Source organism: Protopterus annectens, chromosome 6.part0, assembly GCF_019279795.1.
Source record: "Protopterus annectens isolate FY-2018-M chromosome 6.part0, PAN1.0, whole genome shotgun sequence".
Taxonomy (NCBI): domain Eukaryota; kingdom Metazoa; phylum Chordata; order Ceratodontiformes; family Protopteridae; genus Protopterus; species Protopterus annectens.
In genome coordinates, this window is record NC_056737.1 from 1,060,564,565 (window position 1) to 1,060,583,048 (window position 18,484).

General features: G+C 45.1%; 1 protein-coding gene across 6 annotated transcripts in view; it reads left to right on the plus strand.

Moving 5' to 3' along the window:
- The window catches only part of PSEN1 (presenilin 1), a 1,663,637-nt gene that overhangs the window by 1,476,887 nt on the left and 168,266 nt on the right, over positions 1–18,484 (plus strand). For all 6 annotated transcript variants that reach the window (XM_044074674.1, XM_044074678.1, XM_044074677.1 and 3 more), the window contains one exon: positions 17,948–18,121. In XM_044074674.1, the coding sequence (XP_043930609.1) occupies positions 17,948–18,121 (174 nt within the window). The remainder of the gene's footprint in view (positions 1–17,947; positions 18,122–18,484) is intronic.

Consider the following 18,484-nt stretch of genomic DNA (forward strand, 5'->3'; position numbering starts at 1 on the left):
CCAGATTCAAAATGCTAACCTTGCAGCAGCTCCTGCCTATGCTTGCTCAAAATGCCTGGCTGGTGACACTAGACCTAAAAGATGCTTACCTCCACATACCCATCAGGGAATCGTGCAGAAAATTCCTGCACTTCAGAGCAGGCAGTCAGCACTTTCAGCTCTCTGCACTGCCCTTTGGCTCATCTACTGCTCCCAGAGTATTCACCAAGTGCTTGGCCCCAGCTATAGCTTTCTGCAGACAGAGAAATTTACAGATTTACCTTTACCTGGATGACTGCCTCATTCAGGCAAACAGCAAATTAAAGTTGCTCCAGGACCTTCTCTTTGTCAAAAAACTCCTAACTTCCCTAGAGTTCACCATCAACGAGAAAAAAATCAAAGCAAAATCCCACCAGGAGAATTGTTTTCCTGGGAGCTGTGCTAGACACAGCAACCCTAATGGCCTTCCTATTCCCAGAAAAGCAGAGTTTCCTGCCTCTCTGCTTCACCGAACTGGCTTTGAGAAATCACCTCACTGCAAGGAAGTTCCTGCAAGCCCTGGGATACATGGCATCTTGCATCCTCCTTATCTCTCTCAGCAGGCTTTAAATGAGAAAGATTCAGTGGTACTTAAAGAACTTTTGGTGTCAGTCCCTAGAGACCACCCTCCCACTGATCCCTTGCATAAGGGACGAATTTCTCTGGTGGGCAGAGGCCTGTGCCATGAACAAGGGTCTTCCCTCCATCCTCCGCCCTTCCAGTCAGACAATCACCACCGACGCCTCAGACATAGCTTGGAGCTCCCACCTTCCAGGCAGGTGTACTCAAGGCCTTTGGAATACTCAGCAACTCCACTTGCACATCAACTGGAAAGAAATGATGGCAGTGCAAAACGCTCTGGCTTCCTTCCAACCCCATCTCAGGCCAGGGGTCCTCCTTATAAAAACAGACACCACCACAGTAATGTGGTACATCAACAAGCAGGGGGGCACCCAGTTGTATCCCTTGTGCAGGTTAGCTACGAGTCTGTGGCTTTCAGCCTCCATGGGACTACACCTAATTGCCCAGTACTTACCAGTGATCAACAACACACTGGCAGACCACATAAGCAGAAACTTACTGGACCCCCATGAATGGCAGCTCCACCGATAAATCTTTCTGCAAATCACCCAGGAATGGGGACCACAGAGGTGGACCTCTTTGCCTCACACCTCAACCACCAGCTGCACAAGTTTTGCACCAGGGAGTATCACCTCCTAACGTGGAAGGTGGATGCCTTGACCTTCCTCTGGAGCTCCATGTTTGTTTACCCTCCTCTGCCCCTTCTTCCCAGGGTTCTGATCAAAATAAGAGAGGAGAGACCAAAGGCCATCCTCATCGCTCTAGATTGGCCCAAACAACATTGGTACCCCTTACTACACAGTCTGACCCTACAGTCCCCCCAAGCTGCTTCCCCTAAGGTCAGACATCTTGACCCAGGAGAGGAGGAAGGTACTGCACCTAGATCTACAGACTCTCAAACTTTCAGTATGGCTCATACACTAAAAACTAACAAGAAGTCACTGTTAAGTAAACCGGTCCTGGATATCATCACAGAGGTCAGAAGGCCCAGAGCAAGAAAATCTTATGCAGGAAAATGGAAAGGATTCTGCTCCTGGAAGCAATCAAAAGGGGCCAGTACCTCCCAACCTTCCATCCCTCTCATCCTGGTTTACTTAGCAGAGTTGCTCAATAGTGGCCTCTCTTTCTCCTCTATTAAAATCCATGCCTCAGCCATCTCTGCCCATTATGATTCAGACCCAACCCTCTTCCCTCATCCATTGGTTAGGCAATTCCACAGAGGGGCTTCTAATATCAGGCCTCCCAGAAGACCTCCTACTCCACCCTGGGACCTGAATTATTGTGTTAGAGAAACTAACCTTACCTCCTTTCGAACCTGATGCTTCAACAGAATTGAAATACTTCTCCTGGAAGACTGCCTTCCAACTGCCTATCATCTCTCCCAGAAGGGTCTCAGAACTTCAAGCTGTCATGGCGTTAGAGCCCTTTATAATTTTCCATGCAGACAGACTCTCCCTGAGGACTAATCCCTCCTTTGTGTCAAAGGTGGCATCTGATGTGACCCTTAACCAGGCCATACACCTTCCCACCTTCTTTCCCAACCCCCAAAATAAGGGGAAAAGAATTCTGCACTCATTAGACATGCACAGACAACTCAGATACTTTCTAGACTGCACTAAGCCATTCAGAAAAACTGACCAGCTTCTTGTAAGCTTTTCCCCAGGGCAGAGGGGAAGCCCATATCCAAACAAACTATTTCCAAATGGATTTCACACTGTATCCATTTCTGCTACAGACTGCATGGGAAACCCATCCCTAGGTCAGTCCATACCCACTCCACTGGGAAACCTCCACTTCCACTGCCTTCCCCAGAGGAGTACCTACCAGGGATATGTTGGAAGTGGCCACCTGGACCTCTGTTCATACCTTTACAAAGCATTACCACATACCTCTTTTTTCGAAGACTAGGGCAGAGTTTGCCTCTGCAATTCTGCAGGGCCTCCTGACCCATACCTAGGACTTTATCCTTCCTTCCACCCTTTACCTCAGCTTTGCGAATCCTCTCACAGGTGATGACTGCAACAGTGAAACACGAAGAACATAGTGCAGTTGTATACACTTACCATAAATGCATCTGTTTGAGTGTATTCATTGTTGCAGTCTAGGTTTCCCTCCCTCCATCCCCCTTTTCTCATCATCCCCTAGGGGGACACATGCTTCCCAGGGTGGCTCTTGGCCACCAGGACCACTTTTCTCTTTTCCCTTGTGCTTCTGACTGGTTAGGGAAAGAAAAACTGATGTAATGATGTCGGCTGCCTTGCTTTATAGTACTGACAACCTAACAGCAGACTACAGGCGATAGCAACCAGCACAAAAACATTGACTCTGGTATTCGGGCCGGCTGAGGGCCACCACAGCAGGGATAGCCCACAGGTGATGATGCAACAGTGAATCCACTCGAACATCTACATTTATGGTAAGTGTACACAACTGTACTTTCTCAGGACAAGCCAAAGCACATAAATGTAAAAGAGATGTTGGCAATTTTTCATGCCTTAAAAGTTCTACACCAGTTATTGACTCTGGGTCCTTTTCTAGTGGTCACTGACAACACTACTCTGATGTGTTACTTGAACAAGCAGGGAAGTACAAAGTCGTACCCTCTTTGCCATTTGGCAGTGATGACCTGGGAGCTGGCACGGAAGCATTCTTCGACTCTTCAGGCCTCCGAAGGAGGAGAAGAGGGGGAAGGCATGGCTGAAGGCAGGAAGAGAGGAGAAAGGCTAGGACTGTGGTAGTGAGGGTCAGAACTTTGAATGTTGGCGGTATGACTGGTATAGGGAGGGAGCTAGCCAATATGATGGACAGAAGGAAGGTTGGTATATTGTGTGGCAAGAGACCAGATGGAAGGGGAGCAAGGCTAGGTGTATCGAGGTGGGTTCAAATTGTTTTATCATCGTGTGGATGGGAGGAGAAATGGCGTAGGAGTTATCCTGAAGGAACAGTATGCTAAGAGTGTTTTTTAGGCGAAAAAAAGTGTCGGACAGTGTGATGATTATGAAGCTGGAAATTGATGGTGTAATGATGAATGTTGTTAGTGCATATGGTCCACAAGTTGGGTGTGAGATGGATGAGAAAGAAACATTTTGGAGTGAGTTGGATGAAGTGTTGATGACTGTACCCAAGGGTGAGAGAGTGGTGATTGAAGCAGATTTCAATGGGCATGTTGGTGAAGGGAACAGAGGGGATGAGGATTTCATGGGTAGGTATGGTGTTAAACAAAGGAATGCAGAAGGTCAGATGGTAGTGGATTTTGCGAAAAGGATGGACATGGCTGTGGTGAATACGTATTTTAACAAGAGGGAGGAGCATAGGGTGACATACAAGATTGGAGGAAGATGCACACAGGTGGATTATATCTTATGTAGGAGGGCCAGTTTGAAGGATATTGGAGACTGTAAAGTGGTGACCGGGGAAAGTGTAGTTAGGCAGCATAGGATGGTGGTTTGTAGGATGACATTGGTGATCAAGAAGAGGAGGAGGAGTGTGAGGGCAGCACCAAGGATAAAATGGTGGAAATTGAAAAAGGGTAATTGTGAGGTGGAGTTCAAGGAAGAGTTAAAACAGGCACTGGGTGGCAGTGAAGAGTTACTAAATAGCTGGGTAACTACAGCAGAGCTAGTAAGGGAGACTGCTAGAAAGGTGCTTGGTATGACATCTGGACATTGAAAGGACGACAAGGTGGACATGGTGGTGGAATGAAGAAGTACAGGATAGTACACAGAGAAAGTGGTTGTCAAAGAAGAAGTGTGATTGTCATAGAGATGAAGAAAGTAGACAGGAGTATAAGGAGATGAGGTGCATGGCAAAGAGAGAGGTGGCGAAGGCTACAGATAATGCATATGAAGAGTTGTATGAAAGGTTGGACACTAATGAGGGAGAAAAGGACCTGTACCGACTGGCTAGACAGAGGGACTGAGGTAGGAAAGATGTGCAGCAGGTAAAGGTGATAAAGGATAATGAGGGAAACATACTTACAAGCAAGGAGAGGGTGTTGAGCAGATGGAAAGAGTACTTTGAGGGGTTGATGAATGAAGAGAATGAGAGGGAGAGAAGGTTGGATGATGTGGGGATAGTGAATCATGAAGTGCAGTGGATTGGCAAGGAGGAAGTAAGGAGGATGAAGAATGGAAAGGCTGTTGGTCCAGATGACATACTTGTGGAAGCATGGAGGTGTTTAGGTGAAATGGCATTGGAGTTTTTAACCAGATTGTTTAATGAAATTTTGGAAAGTGAGAGGATGCCTGGGGAATGGGGAAAAAGTGTTTTGGTACCGATTTTTAAGAATAAGGGTGATGTGCAGAGCTGTAGTAACTACAGAGGGATTAAATTGATCAGTCACAACATGAAGTTATGGGAAAGAGTAGTGGAAGCTAGGTTAAGAATGGATGTGATGATGATTAGTGATCAGCAGTATGGTTTCCTGCTGGGAAAGAGGACTACAGATGAGATGTTTGCTCTGAGAGTGTTGGTGGAAAAGTACAGAGAAGGTCAGAAGGAGTTGCATTATGTTTTTGTAGACTTAGAGAAAGCATATGACACGGTGCCTAGAGAGGAGTTGTGGTATTGTATGAGGAAGTCAGGAGTGTCAGAGAAGTATGTAAGAGTGGTACAGGATATGCACGAGGGTAGTGTGACAGCGGTGAGGTCTGTGGTGGGAGTGACAGATGCGTTTAAGGTGGAGGTGGGAGTACATCAAGGATCAGCTCTGAGTCCTTTCTTATTTGCACTGGTGATGGACAGGTTGACAGACGAGATCAGACAGGAGTCCCTGTGGACTATGATGTTTGCAGATGACATTGTGATCTGTAGTGAGAGTAGGGAACAGGTGGAGGAGACCCTGGAGAGATGGAGGTATGCTCTGGAGAGAAGAGGAATGTAGGTCAGCAGGACTAAGACAGAATATATGTGTGTGAATGAGATGGAGGATAGAGGAATGGTGAGGATGCAGGGAGTAGAGGTGGCGAAGGTGGAAGAGTTTAAATACTTGGGATCAAGAGTTCAGAGTAATGGTGAGTGTAGAAGAGAGGTGAAGAAGAGAGTACAGGCAGGATGGAGTGGGTGGAGAAGAGTGTCAGGAGTGATTTGTGACAGACGAGTACCAGTAAGAGTGAAAGGGGAGGTCTACAAGAGGGTAGTGAGACCAGCTATGTTATATGGGTTGGAGACTGACATTGGCAAAAAGGCAGGAGTTAGAGCTGGATGTGGCAGAGTTAAAGATGTTAAGATTTGCACTGGGTATGACGAGGGTGGACAGGATTAGGAATAAGTATATTAGAGGGTCAGCCCAGGTTGGAAGGTTTGGAGACAAAGCCATAGAGGCACGATTACGTTGGTTTAGACATGTACTGAGGAGGGATGATGAGTATATTGGGAAAAGATGCTAAGGATGAAGCTGCCAGGTAACAGGAAAAGAAGGTCTAAGATAAGGTTTGTGGATGTGGTGAGAGAGGACATGCAGGTTGTTGGTGTGACAGAGCAAGATGCAGAGGACAGGAAGAAATGGAAACAGATGATCTGCTGTGGCCACTCCTAACAGGAACAGCCGAAAGAAGATGATGATGACTTGAAAGACTCTCTTTATTCATTGCTCTGACATTTGAAAGAAAAGTCTCTGAGCTACAGGCTTGCATACTGGGCCAACCTTATCTGATTTTTTCACAAGTACAGGACTGTGTTATGCACTAATCCATCATTCATGCCTAAAGTTGTTTCTGAATTTAACTTGACTCAATCCATTAATCTCCCAGTGCTCTATCCTTATTCAAAAAATAAGGGAGAAAAGATTCTACATACATTGGATGTGCACATACAGCTCAGATATTGTCTTGACAGAACAAAGCAGCTTAGAAATGCTAAACAGCTGTTTGTCTCCTATACTGGGGCTAAGAAAGGTCAGCCTGTCTGTAAGCAAACTTGCACAATGTTGTTCTATGCTAAGGCTCACTCGACTAGGGTTTTATCCTCTTCAGTGGCATATTGGAAAAGGGTACTTTCAAGTGGATTCCTTTTCAAGGTCCAAATCAGGCTTTGGTAGGACCCTTCTCCAGGGACTGCTGCAGGGCTGATGTTATCATTTTTGGGGACCCCTGCAAATGTCAAGTTGGGCTCCCTGGGTACTTACAGGTCATACATATACAAAGCATGCCTCCTCACTCTGAACCTCTACTCCTCAAAGGCAGCCACCTGCATAGGAACGTGATGTATGGCTGGGGGGAAAGTGCAAAACTGATTACAGTAATGTAGTCCACTTTGTTGTTCTTAAACAGTACACTGCCCCTAGGCAAGCTAAAGTAACCTTCTTTGTACAGCTCCGAGGTCTGTGAGAAAATTAAAATTAAAAGAAACCATGATGACGGTATCCCCAGTCCCAACTTAAACTATGGTTTGATTGTGATGAAAATGAAGGAAGTAATGGCCACACTATCCCCACCACCCACACAACATGGAAGCAGGGCTGGTTTTAGAATGGGAGTGACTGAGGCAGAAGTCACTACTAAATCCAGTCAAAATCCATTTATACAGTCCTGGCTTTTGGGGGCCACCAGATTCCTACATGAACTAAATGTCTGAATGTTCTGTGATGCATTTTTTGCCTTACATTTGAAATGTAGATGTCCTTCTATTCCTATGTTGCAGTATTCTTGGTGTGGGATTTCCTACCTACAGGCGACCCATACATCGGCTCCTATACAAAAGCTTCAGCTTGGCTGTTCCAGCTGCGTGGGACATCAGACGTAGGGCCATAAACCAGGGACCTTATGTGTGATGTCTGCACGCACAATACTCAGAACTTTTCACCCGCAGACGACTTTGCATCATACGATCGCACTCCAGACGTCAGATTGACTATAGATAAGTAACCTGTTGGGTTTTTGCATTTCTAATATTTTATCTGTCTTTCGCATTGCTTAGGCTTGGTTGTAGCTTTCAGCTGATGTCAGGTAAAAAGGGAAAGTGCCAATGCGGGTGCCAAATTCCCCATAAGGACGCTCATGACAAATGCGTTTTCTGCTTAGGCTGGGAACACGATCATAATGCCTGCCCTATTTGTAAATCTTTTCTGCCTAAGACCTTACGTAGCCGTCTGGCAGCTTTAAACCTTTACTTAGAAAACCAGTGCCTCGAACGGCTGGCTCTCAGGGTGGATCCCGCTTCGGAGGGTGCCCAAGAACCTCCGCTTAAGAAGGCCAAGATGCCTAGGCCTTCATCGCCTGCCGCTTTGCACCCGGACGCTCCGCCAACTACCGATGTAGGAGTTGAGCGTTTGGCGGATCCGTCAGCTCCATCAATCTCCCTTGTGGAGGCCGCTGCACAGCCGACATCCGGCACGTGCTGATGTCGAGGGGGAACCAGATTTGGGGGTTCCTTCGACCAGGATCCAGACCTCGGATACAGCTGCTGCCAAATCCAGCTCTAGACCGACTCCAACTAAAAAGAAGCAGAAAATAAAACATATATTATGCCTGCTTCTGAAGCCCTTCCAGACTGGGAGGCCTTCACCTCCTCTCTTATGCAGGCATTTATGGCCCTTAGGCCTTCTGCTTCACCCACAGCTATTTTGCCTCTGCTAAGCCCTAGGCCTACTATTCCCATGGCTCCCCTCCTTGTGGAAGAAGAAGAACATGAATCTACCTACTTGTCCTGGGATGAATCCATCTCTTATGCATCCCAGATTGCTTCTCCCAGGGAATATTACTCTCCTGATGAGGATTCTGTGGAAGGGGATTCTCCACCCTGAAGACATTACATTTGGTGAAACCATCACAAAAATGAAAGGCTATTTCAAACGGGATACTTCCCAAATGACAGAAACCCAAAAAAGATACTTTGAACTGCTGCACATGGAGTCCCCCTCCCCTTCATCTGTACCCCCTGTCCTCCCTGCATACTTGGATGCCTTTACTGCAGCCTCTAGAACTCCTGACTCACAGCCTCCTGCACCTAAGCGCCCAGACCGTTTCTACAGGGTATCAGAGGAACAAAAATTCCTCATAAAGCCACCCTTAGCAGACCCAGCAGTGATTGCCACTGCACCTGATAAACAGTCTATGTTGCTACCTTCTGCCTGTCTATTGCCCACAGATAAAGATAGCAAATCCATGGATAGGATAGGTAAGAAGGTGTACACTTCCTCCACTTTGGCCTTCTGAGCCATTAACTGTCAAACATACATGACTAAGTATGCCCTGGACTTAGTATCCCAAGGCACCTCTATGCTGACTTCAATTCCTGACAGTCCCATTAAAACGGATATCTCCTCCAAATTGTCCTTAGCCCTACAAGTGGCTAGACACTTTATAAGATGCAGCTATGATGCTGCAGGAGCTTCTGCTCGCTCTGCAGCATCAGCATCTGTCCTTAAGAGATATTCCTGGCTTAGACTACAGAATCTGCCAGAGGACTTCAAGTCCAAAATCTTGGACGCTCCCCTGGATCATAACTTCCTCTTTGGAAAGCAATATGCAGACCTATTTAAGAATCTCCAAGAAAAAAGCAGAGAGTTACAGGATATTAAACATCACCTGGTATCCCCTATACCCCAATTTTATAGGAACTACCCAGCTAAGACTACCTTTGTTAGGCGTAACCCGCTTTCTGCTGCCTCCTCCTCCAGACCCAGAAGAGGAACTCGAAGACATTCCTCATCCAGGTCCACTGGCCCACTTCCTCAGCCTAGACGGCCCTTTCAGGACAGGGGAGGTCCCAATAATGCATGACTGCCTTGCTCATATCTGCCCCTCTCAGCTCGCCTTACCCACTGTTTCCCCTTCTGGTAGAAAATTCACCACAGACTAATGGGTAGTAACCATTATTCAAAAAGGATACTTTCCATCCTGGAAACAAATTCCCCCCTGGAAAGGCATTCCACCCCCCCCCCCCCCAAAAATGCCATCTCCTTCCACAACTTCTGTCAGACCTGCAACAATGCACAATAGAGCCTGTTCCCACAGGACAAGAAGGAAAGGGATTCTACTCCCGCCTGTTCCTGGTCCCCCAAAAGGACGGTCCTTGGAGACTCAATTTGGATCTCTCCTTCCTAAACCTTTACTTTCATGGTCACCTTGGACCTAACAGATGCTTACCTGCACATTCCCATCAGGGCCTCACACAGACGTTTCCTGCGTTTCTCTGGGCCATCCTCACACTTCCAATTTACGGCCTTGCCCTTTGGCTTATCCACTGCCCCAAGAGTGTTTACAAAGTGCATAGCTCCAGCCGTTGCCTTCTGCAGGACTCAAGGAGTCCAGATTTACCCATATCTGGACGACATCCTTATCCTAGAACAGTCAGAAGATTCCCTCTTAAGACATCTACACTTCACTATGTCCCTACTACAAAGTCTAGGGTTCATCCCAAACCTCAAGAAGTCCTCCCTGAACCCAGACAAGGACAAGATATTCCTAGGTTGCAGAATCAATACACAACGAATGAAAACCTTTCTCCCACAGGACAAGGTTCTCCCAGACAGTCACTGCAAGGCAATTCCTTCGACTCCTAGGATTGATGGCAGCAACCATTCCCATGCTATGATTGGCCTGAATGCATATGCGAAAACTGCAATGGTACCTCAAAAATATCTGATCACAACACCAGAGTCACTTGGAACAAGCTATCCCCCTTCTTCCCTGTTTAAAGAAGGAAATCCTTTGGTGGATCCAACAAGTACAACTAAACCCGGGGCTTCCACTGCAGCCCCCTCAACCCACACAAATATTGCATACAGGTGCCTCAGACTCAGTTTGGGGAGCCACCTTGCACTCTGTAAGAGTCCAAGCCCAGTGGCAACCTCCCATGAAAACCAAACACATCAATGTAAAGCAAATGACAGCAGTTCTTTTAGCTCTTAAGACCTTCCTATTCCTACTGCTACCAGGTCCTCTTCTGATAGTGACGGACAATACCACTCTAATGTGGTACATCAACAAACAGGGAGGTACCAAGGCATAACAATTGTGCAGGCTAGCCCTACTAATTTGGGACCTAGCATCCCAGCACAACCTATCCCTGCAAGCCAGCTACATCCCTTCACAGGGCAACAAGCAAGCAGACCTCCTGAGCAGAACATCCTCTCCACAACACGAATGGATGCTGGACAGGACGGTCTTCCTAGACATAGTCCACCAGTGGGGCATTCCACAAATAGACCTGTTTGCCTCCCCCCAGAACAGGCAGCTGCAGACCTTCTGCACAAAGACTTACTCCCCCCAAGCCTGGATAGTAGATGCCTTCAGTTTCACCTGGGAGGGGAAGTTCCTGTACGCCCCCCCCCTTCCCTCTGATTCAGAAAGTCCTTCTGAAAATCAGGAAGGACAAACCAAAAATCTTGCTAGTGACTCCCTACTGGCCAAGGCAGCACTGGTTCCCCCTTCTTTACAATTTAGCCAAGAGCAGTCACCACAAGTTACCCCACAAGGTGGACCTTCTGACACAAGACAAAGGAACTCTCCTACACCCACACTTGCAAATGCTATCCCTTGACTCTGTGTGTGATAAATTACTAACCCCATTCAGACACCACTATTCAGAGGACGTGCTATCAGTCCTGAGGGAGGCCAGGAAACCCATTACTAGAAAATCATACCTTGCTAAATGGGAAAGATTTACTCAGTGGTGCCTGGGACAGAAAAGGGACGCTTATGAGGCTGATACCCCCTACTCCTCTCATATATGTGTTAACTTATAAAGGGTGGACTTTCCTATTCATCAGGGAAAGTGCACCTCTCCGCATTATCAGCCTGCTTACCTCTAGATCCTCCCTTGTTAGCCAGGCTACATGTGAAACTCTTCCTTAAAGGGGTCCTACACATCAGACCAGCTAAGAAGCCTATCCCTCCTCCATGGAACCTGAACTTCATCCTGGAAAAACTCACCCAGCCCCCCTTCGAACCGGCTAATACAGCCTCTCTACAGTTTTGTACGTGGAAAACAGTACTGTTAGTGGCTATTACCTCTGCCAGAAGGGTTTCTGAGCTACAAGCCTTAATGGCATACTCACTTTACATCATTTTTCATAGGGACAGGATCACTCTGAAAACTAACCCTTCCTTCATGCCCAAGGTAATCATTGACTTATCTCTAAATCAATCCATTCACCTACCCAACTTTTTCCTCTCTCCCACTAACCAAGGAGAGAAGATACTCCACTCCCTAGATGTCCACAGGCAACTGAGATTTTACCTGGACAAGACTAAAGACATTAGGAAATCCAAACAACTCTTTGTATCTTTCCACCGCAGGACATTGAGCAAGGCAGTCACCAAACAGACCATTGCATCCTGGATTAGAAAGGCAATCGGTTTCTGCTACTCACACCACGGAAAAAAAACCTCCAGTTGGGGTTAAGGCACACGCCACAATAGCAGTGGCCACTTCCATGGCCTTCCAAAAAGGCATGGACACAGCTTCCATTATGGAAGCAGCTACATGGTCCACTATACACACTTTCACCAAACATTACAAACTGGACCATATCTCCAAAGCATGCACAGGATTTGCCAGGGCAATCCTACAAGGCTTTGTGGAATCATCTTCTGCATCCGCCACCCTTTCATCAAACTAAGCTGTGGTACTCTCCCACACCAAGAATACTGCAACATAGGAATAGAAGGACATAGAACAGTTGTGTAAAATCTTACCATAACCATAGATGTCCTTCTCTTCCATGTTGCAGTATTCATTCCCACCCACCATTCCCCCTCACAGACTCTAGCAGTCTAACTGCTCCCTGATGCCTCTCTACATTACAGAAGAGACCCAGGGCATTATACACGTCACCTTTGGCAGCCTATCCTGTTGGGCCAGCTACTTTGCCTACTTAGCTTCAAGTTCTGAGGATTGTGCATGCAAACGTCACACACAAGGTCACTGGTTTATGGCCCTACGTGTGACGTCCCACGCAGCTGCAACAGCCAAGCTTAAGCTTTTGTATACGTACGGGTCGCCTGAAGGCAGGAAATCCCACACCAAGAATACTGCAACATGGAAGAGAAGGACATATATGGTTATGGTAAGATTTTATACAACTATTCTTTACTTATAGGTTCATAGATTGGTACTGGGCTATCTGCCCGCAGGCATATATTAGCCCAGCCACGTTGTGCGGTATTCACCGTCCCTTTAGTGGTTCCCTAGACCCTTGTACTAGCAGCTAGTACCCTTGGCCCCTATCTAGTAGTGCTGTTGGTGTGATCCCCGGTGTGAACTTTGTTACCCATCCACTCATCAAGGTTCCTCTTGAAGAGTGATAGTGAGGGGCTCTGTCTTATGTAGATCTAGACCCTGTTCCATAGTAAGGGAAGTCTCTGCGAAGGGAATCTATCCCTCCAGCATGTTCTATTCATTGTTGTGTTGAGGTTTATATCCCTAGAGCGTGTAGCTCGAGTAGATTTGGTTTTGCTAAGATGGAGCATGTTCAACAATTCTGGGTTGGACATGGCTCTGTACGTTAGACAGAGATCGCCTCTGAGAAAGCGGTATGCAACAGAGAACAGTCTTAGCTTTTTCAGTCGTGCTGCATAGGGCAACTGTTTGAGGCCAGTAATCCTCTTGGTTAGGTACCTCTGTGGTCTCTCCAGCTGCTGGAGATGTCTAGCCAGGTACATTCCAATTGGTGCATTGTACTCAATAATGGGTCTGATGAGGGAAGAGTAGAGGGGCACCATTACATCCTTAGTTCTTGATGCGAACCCTTTCGTGATCAGATGGGTCACATAGAAGGATTTTCTAACCACTTTGGCAACATGGTTATCAAAGGAAAGCTGACTATCTACTTGTGTCCAAAGATCCCTTATTTTTTCTTCAGATTTCAGGGGATTACCTCCTTTGTTGTAGTTTGCGGGTACTCTGTTTTTTCCAAAGGGGATTACTACACATTGTTTTGCATTTAGCTTGAGACCATGGCTTTGACACCATGCATCAGTCTCATTTAGGCCCTTCTGGAGGGATCTCCATGTCAGCCGGAGACTCTATTATAGCACCCAGTTTGCAGTCGTCCGCAAACTTAGTCAGCCACAGCCCTTCCGTGCTTGCCTGTATTTCTGAGAAGTATATACAAACAGGAGGGGCCCCAGGACAGAGCCCTGAGGCACACCACTCGTTACTGGTCTGGATTCGGACATAGATCCCGCTACTCTTACTTTATGGGATCTGTCTGAGAGCCAGTTTGCGATCCATCTTGTGATGTAAGGGTTTATGCCCAGGCTGGGGAGCTTATCAATAATACCTGAATGGGGAATGGTGTCAAATGCTTTAGCAAGGCCAAGGTAAGCCGTGTGTACCTCCTTTCCCTTATCTATAGCCTGAGTAACTGTCTCAAAGAAATCCACCAGGTTCAGGAGGCATGATCTGCCCTTGACGAAGCCGAACTGTGTGGGGTCCAGCGACTGGAGGTTCCCAATCTCTCCATTTATGAGTTCCATAAAGATTCACTCCATAGCCTTACAGATCAGACTGGTCAGGCTTATTGGTCGGTAGTTCCCAGGGTCAGTTGTGGCCCCACCCTTGTGTAGCGGGACCACCGTTGCCGTGTGCCATTCTATGGGCACATATCCTGTGGAGAGGCTGAGACTGAACAGGTTATTAAGATGCGGGGTTAATTCCTTTTGGAGCTTGCGTATGACACAGCCTGGGACACCATCTGGTCCCATGGAGGCAGTGTTTTTAGCTTTAGATAGAGCCTTGTTAACCAACGTATCAGTAATAATTGGACTTACACAATCCCCTGGAATGATAATAGGCCCTGTAGGTGGTGGTGGTGGGGGGGGATTTGCACTGAACCTGTCAGCCAAGATGTTGGCAATGTCAGAAGGGTCAGTGTATTTTGTTCCATTTTGTACTAGCTCAGAACAGACTTGAGCGTTGCCATTTAGGTTTTTGACGTAGCCATAGAAGGCCTTATGGTTATCCTTGGCAACTTTCTTTTCAAAATTAGCTTTAGTTGACTTGATGAGGGCCCTCAATTTCTTACTAATGCTGATCAGGGATAATTTTTCTACTTGAGATTTGGCCTTTTTTTGTATGTCTCCTCCTTTTATTGTAAAGTTTGCTTATGGCCGGGGTCCACCAGACTGGTTTCTTCTTGCTTGAGGAAGGAGTCTTGGTTTTATTTGGGATAGCATGGTCCATGCAATCCTGAAGATGCATATATAGTGCCTTGGTGTAGGATTCCGCATCCTGGATATCATTATCCTTCTGCAAGGGAATAGTGAAGCTTTCCACTTCGGATGCAAGTAGTTTGAAGTTTGCTTTGGAAAGGTTTTTGACTATGGTTTCTTTGACTGACTTGTTAACTGTATTTTTATTGCTACCCAGAAGAGTCAAGTATATGCCTGGCATTATTGTGTGTGCATGCACAGACAAAAATCAGTGATTTATTTTACACACACACACGCATGCACACGCACACACACACACACACACACACTCATGAAAACTGGAAGAATTCTATTTAACTGCTACATGTTTTTGAGGTGCTGGAATTAACTAGACCAGATAAATGAAAGCACACAAACAGGAAGACATGCAGACTCCACATAGAAAAAAAACATTGCCAATAACTCAACCAGAGCAAAGCACTGTGAAATGGCAACGCTGCTCACTATGCTACAGTGGCAATAAACAGTTTTGCACACACCCTCTTTCTGCCACTTGACTAAAGACAGCCACCTACTATTTGTAAGCTCTGTTTTTGATGGTTAAGTAAAAGAAACTATAGTCAGCTTGTCGCTGTTAAATATACTGTAGACAACCCCTCTCCCCCACATAACCGCATAAGCATAATGGCAATGCTAATGATGTTTGTGCTAGAAACTCCAATAAATTGTAGCCAGCTTGTTACTCATACACTGCAGCATACAACTCACACATACATACACACATATACAAATGCGTGCCCTCACACACACATACATAAGCGCACACAAATTTTACACAGATTTCAGCAAATAGCAGTACATTGTACAGCACTGGTAAGTTTTGTTCTGCAGTTGTCAAAAAAAGGATGGTTAGGTCACTTTTATTTACCTTATTCATACCTGTCACTGTCCAGAATTCCACAGAATATCCTTGATTTTGACTCATAGTTTTGCTCTGTATCTAGTTAAAAGTTTAATTTGCTAGTAAATCACTAAAAGTTGCAGACAGTAAATCCAGACATCAGAGTTCTGTATTACTTGTTGTCCAAAGCATGTATATTAATGCAAAATGTGTTACTCCATTAACTTTTTAAGTGACGAGTTATAATATTTAAAAAAAAAAATCCTGATTTTGAGCCTTTGTTCTGTTATTTTTTCTTTGTAACCTCTGTTGGCATTCCAGCTGCTGCATTTGCCTAGTCAGGTACATGTCACAGGGGCCATTGTACTCCATGATGGGTCTGATAAGGGCTGGGCAGTAGAGTGGTTTTATAACTTCTTTGGACTTGAATGCCATACCCTTAATTGTAAGTTGTGTGACATAGAATTGGTTATGTGTTGATCAAGGGCCTAATTACTGTGTACATATTTTCTCAGATCTCTAACTATGTGGGCCATTGCTTGGGATATTATCAATGGAGTAATTTGCCTGGGTAGGTGTTTTCCCAAACTGTACTGTGATGCACTTCTTTGCATTGAGTTTTAATATGTGGCTTTGGCACCATTCATTTGTCTGTGTTAAACCCTCTTGCTAATGCCAAGTTTGGTGAGTTTGCCCGCAGTACTTGAGTGGGGTAAAGCACAAGCAGAGGCCTTGATAAGATTTGAATTCATAACCCCTGGTTTATGAGACCAGTGTTCTAACTCCTGAGCTGCTAAACAAGTTCATCTATAAGCCTCACCCAGCAACACCTACTGTTCACGCTTCAGATTTTGTCTGATGGTTTGCAACTCAGAGTTTTATGCCTTGTAGGAATGTACAATATGCTGCAAATTTTCAGTACTCTGGACTTCCTCAAGCATGTCTCCTGCACTTTCATGTGCTTACTTCTGCTGTGCACAATTTTCCCAAGTGCATTTTTCATTTTATTTATTTGCTAACCAGATAAGCTAACTGGACACAAGTGTCTGTTTTCAAGGGTGATCATAGACCATTGCATTTCAAATGCATAGCTGTTTCTAATAGTTTGTGTTTGGTAGAGTCATTTTTGGAGAATGCTTTCTTAAATCAGTTTGGAAGATAAAGTTTTATACTTATGTGAAGGAGAAAAGCCTTTATGAGTTTATGAAAACAACGGTGTGGTGGGTGCTGGAGTGCAGAAACTGTAGTCAATATGTGGAGGTAAGCACTGTATAATTTCCTTTCTGCAAATAGGGAACTTTGGGTCTACTTCGAATAAACAAGAACCAACATACCTGCAAATGACATGACCGAGATGAAAACACTGAATTGTCCATTATCTGACTGCACACACCACCAAAAATTTACTGAAGGAAAGGAAGTGGTCAGCCAACAGTCAGAAGGTTTGCCCTTTTCTCCACTATAGCGCAATCTTGGAGTTTGCATATATACTTGTGGAACTGGAGGGGGCAAAACCCCCCACTTGTATGGGTTGGAATTGCTTCTATGTGGACTCCTTCCTTTTCGTAGGTAAATTCTTAGTGTTGTGTGGAATTAGTTAACTGACAATTTGGTGTTTGCTCATGTCATTTTCGAGTATGTGGGTTTTCATGTATTTGAAGTAGATCCAGAACTATGGAGTTGTTGTGTGACTTTTGCGAAAAAAAGACTAGTCATTTCTTATTAATTGTTTACTTTGTAGTATTTATTTATTTATATTTTGTTCACCAGGTTATTCCCACTAGGTCAGTGGCCTTTCTTGAGGGGCGGCCCAAGGTGGTATTCAAATTGACAAGGGGAAATTGTTAGAGTAAACTGGACCATGAGATTAGTACTTTTGCATTAGCTATGTTTGATACTTGGTTACAAGCAGTAGTTGCTTTGCTAACATTGTTTTAAAAATGCATTTTTTATTTTTTCTTTAACATCAGCCCATGTTAAACATTGTGAGGTGGTGAGTATAATGGAAAAGAAATTGCCCACTGAAAGTTGAATGTGAGTTAGCTATTTCACTTTTTCATTGCCATTTCCTAAACACTTTTGATGATGACTCATTCTCCCGGCAGGTTACTGCACTAGAATGCCTCTAAGTGTTCACATACTTTTTTGTTTTGAATGCAGAAGCACATTTCAGGGGTTGTTTATAAATGTATTACTAACCATTTGTATGTATTTGTTAGACAAAAATGACAATAGATAGATGCAGAATCTTTTGATACAGGGATTTGTTACCTGTAAATCTTGAGTGATATCCTTTTATGCCTCCAAAATTCCTTACAAAAATGTGATAAAATGGATCCATACTTTGCAGCTTCCTCAAACCACGTTGAGAATGAAATGACAGAAGACAATGGCGGATTTACCCAGGACTGGCAAGAACAGCAAAACCAGGCATTGGGAAAAGTTTCATCCACTCCAGAGAGTCGTGCTGCTGTACAGGACATGCCAAATAGTAATGCTCCAGTGGCTGAGGATCCTGAGGAACGTAAGTAAAATACTGCTGTTCATGCAAGTTATGCTGTACATAAATACCAGTACACTTGCAGTAGTTGTACTGTAGCAGATGGCCACAGATAAATATCCTTACTGTCTTTAAGTTATTGCTTAGAACTCTGCTGGCTTGGTTTGGAAATTAACTGTTGGTTATCAGTTTAGTAAAATACGTTGTCTTCTTGCTGGATTATTTCTTCTGCTGCATTGTTAACAGATAGGTGACCTTACACAGAAAACAAAGTGAGAGGTAAATGCTAACGTGACTTGTGAATGACTTTTTGCATACACATCATCCCTAACATCATGCATTCCAGTATTCTCATAATTTGGATGACTGTACAAAAGCTGAGAAATA